At 39.4% G+C, this 2215-nt stretch overlaps 1 protein-coding gene across 1 annotated transcript in view; it reads right to left on the reverse strand.

The window, feature by feature from the left end:
* Nucleotides 208-2215, reverse strand: part of LOC109849512 (AP2-like ethylene-responsive transcription factor AIL7) — a 12082-nt gene continuing 10074 nt past the window's right edge. Inside the window, exons 5-8 of the mRNA XM_020419360.1 lie at nucleotides 1701-1774; nucleotides 1549-1599; nucleotides 1396-1472; nucleotides 208-1023 (exon numbers count right to left, since the gene is read on the reverse strand). Coding sequence (XP_020274949.1) covers nucleotides 425-1023; nucleotides 1396-1472; nucleotides 1549-1599; nucleotides 1701-1774 — 801 coding nt within the window. The 3' untranslated portion in view covers nucleotides 208-424. The remainder of the gene's footprint in view (nucleotides 1024-1395; nucleotides 1473-1548; nucleotides 1600-1700; nucleotides 1775-2215) is intronic.

Consider the following 2215-nt stretch of genomic DNA (forward strand, 5'->3'; position numbering starts at 1 on the left):
GTAAAGAGATGATGCTTTTAATTCAGACCCTAGATTCTTTTTGCGATCCAACCTCATGTCAGGCGTTCGCACGCCCGGCGCCAACCTAAAATTAAAACAGACAAGACGGAAGTCGACAACCCCATATCATACGCTCAACGCGCTTGTTCGCCTAAAGTAACGCCACGTCACTACGTCAGCATATCTGTAATATTCAGTCATTGACATACGATAAAAGCTTAAAGGCACAAAATTTCCTCGACTGACTCCTGTACATTAAAGCTTTCAACACGCTAACTAAGAAAAAGGTTTCTCCCAGTACCAGCCACAGATTAAGAGAGAGAGACCCATGCTTTTAATTAAGTTGTCATCACTAAAGCCCTAAGGAGGTGAGCAAAACGTCATGGCAATTTCGGCCAATAGTCAAGAGCTTGTTAGCAAAGCTTCAAGATGTCAGCCGGAGAAGCTCCGTTCCCTGCGCCAGTGTGCCACAGTGAACTTGACGAGTGTGTTGGCTGTTCACCAAGGGCCAACAGAAATTCTGTCCACACGGATCAGAGCTAGCATCATCCATGTTGTAGTAAGCCAATGAAATTGACGATTGGTCGACAGTAGAGCTTTGAAGCTGAAAAAGATTGTGCACAGAGGCATATGGATCATTATTAGGATGTTCCAATGCATTACTGCTCTCCATTGTTTGCTGTGGTGCGCCGTTGGTTTGAAAATTTCCTGTTGCCCAGTTGCAGATAGTCTTATTAACACTTGTGATCGTCAGGAATGGTGAGTTGTTTCCGTGGGCAGACTGCTTTGTTCGCTCAGGCAATGCTCTGGTTGACAGCTCTGTGCTGGTGATAGCTGTCATGGAGGTTTTGGGCTGCAGAGCTTTCTGCTGTTGCATCCTTTTGGCTGATGTTCCAACAGGTAGCTCGCTGTTGGCAATAGCCTCCACGTTGTACCTACTAAGGGCAAAGTTTGTAACGGCGTTGCAGCCTCTGAACTTGATTGCAGCCACATCATAGGCCTCAGCAGCTTCTGCTTCAGTGCCTGTTCATTTCAATCAGCAACCACGTTAACCAACTCAGGTTTAGAAAATCACTCCTAGCTCTAGAACTCCAATTTGTAGATTTTGATACACTGTGGAAGCATGTTCTCTACATTGTTCCTATGCAAGCATTCCTCCTCTTTTTCACTTGTAGGTAGGATTTATTGTTAATCACTATTTGAAAATTTGCGCAATAATTTGCAGTCTAAATGAAGAAACAGGAGTAGCTCCCACAAAAGCAACCAAAAAGTTGCTTGGAAGATGCTGTTCAGTCATTTAAGTACCATAAATAAATAAGAAGCGAGTAGTCACAAGAAATATATGAATACTTAATACTACCATAAAAAATGAACTTGAAAAACTATTTAACTTACCAAATGTCCCTAAATAAAGATCCTTGTTCCCTGCTACTCGACCTATCCTTGCTTGCCACCGACCTTGTTGATGATGTCTGCAGAAAGTCATTATCCTTAATTTTTCTTTAAATAATTAGTAAAAGTGAAATTGACGACATTCTTGGTCTTTACCTTGTCACGCCTCTGTAGACAGATGCTCCCCTAGAAAACCCACTACTATTTCTGGAAAAAGGAAAATCCGAAGATCCAGTAATAAGATGAGAATCTGAAGCAATTACCTTTCTCTAGAAGCTCATTCTGAAAAATAAATTTACGTTTCTTACCTTCGAATAGATGCAATAAATTCTTGTTTTGTCATGTTTTGCATAATCTCAATCTCATTGTAGTACCTATCCACCTACAAAAATAACAGAAGTTGCAGTTATCTTCAAGAAAGAACAAGAAAAGAGAGAATCCTGAAAAATCCTGATAATATAGAGGATATATTCTCTCGAAAAAATATATATATGCACATGTGTGTGTGTATGTGTGTGTGTGTGTATATATATATATATATATATATATATATATATATGAAGTTGCAGTTATCTTCAAGAAAGAACAAGAAAAGAGAGAATCCTGAAAAATCCTGATAATATAGAGGATATATTCTCTCGAAAAAATATATATATGCACATGTGTGTGTGTATGTGTGTGTGTGTGTATATATATATATATATATATATATATATATATAGAGAGAGAGAGAGAGAGGGAGAGAGAGAGAGGAATATGGGTATATCCCTGTCAAGGATCCTTGGTAGTGATGTGGACACATCTTGTCCATACATCACACCTT

This window comes from Asparagus officinalis, chromosome 7, assembly GCF_001876935.1.
Source record: "Asparagus officinalis chromosome 7, Aspof.V1, whole genome shotgun sequence".
NCBI classification, from domain to species: domain Eukaryota; kingdom Viridiplantae; phylum Streptophyta; class Magnoliopsida; order Asparagales; family Asparagaceae; genus Asparagus; species Asparagus officinalis.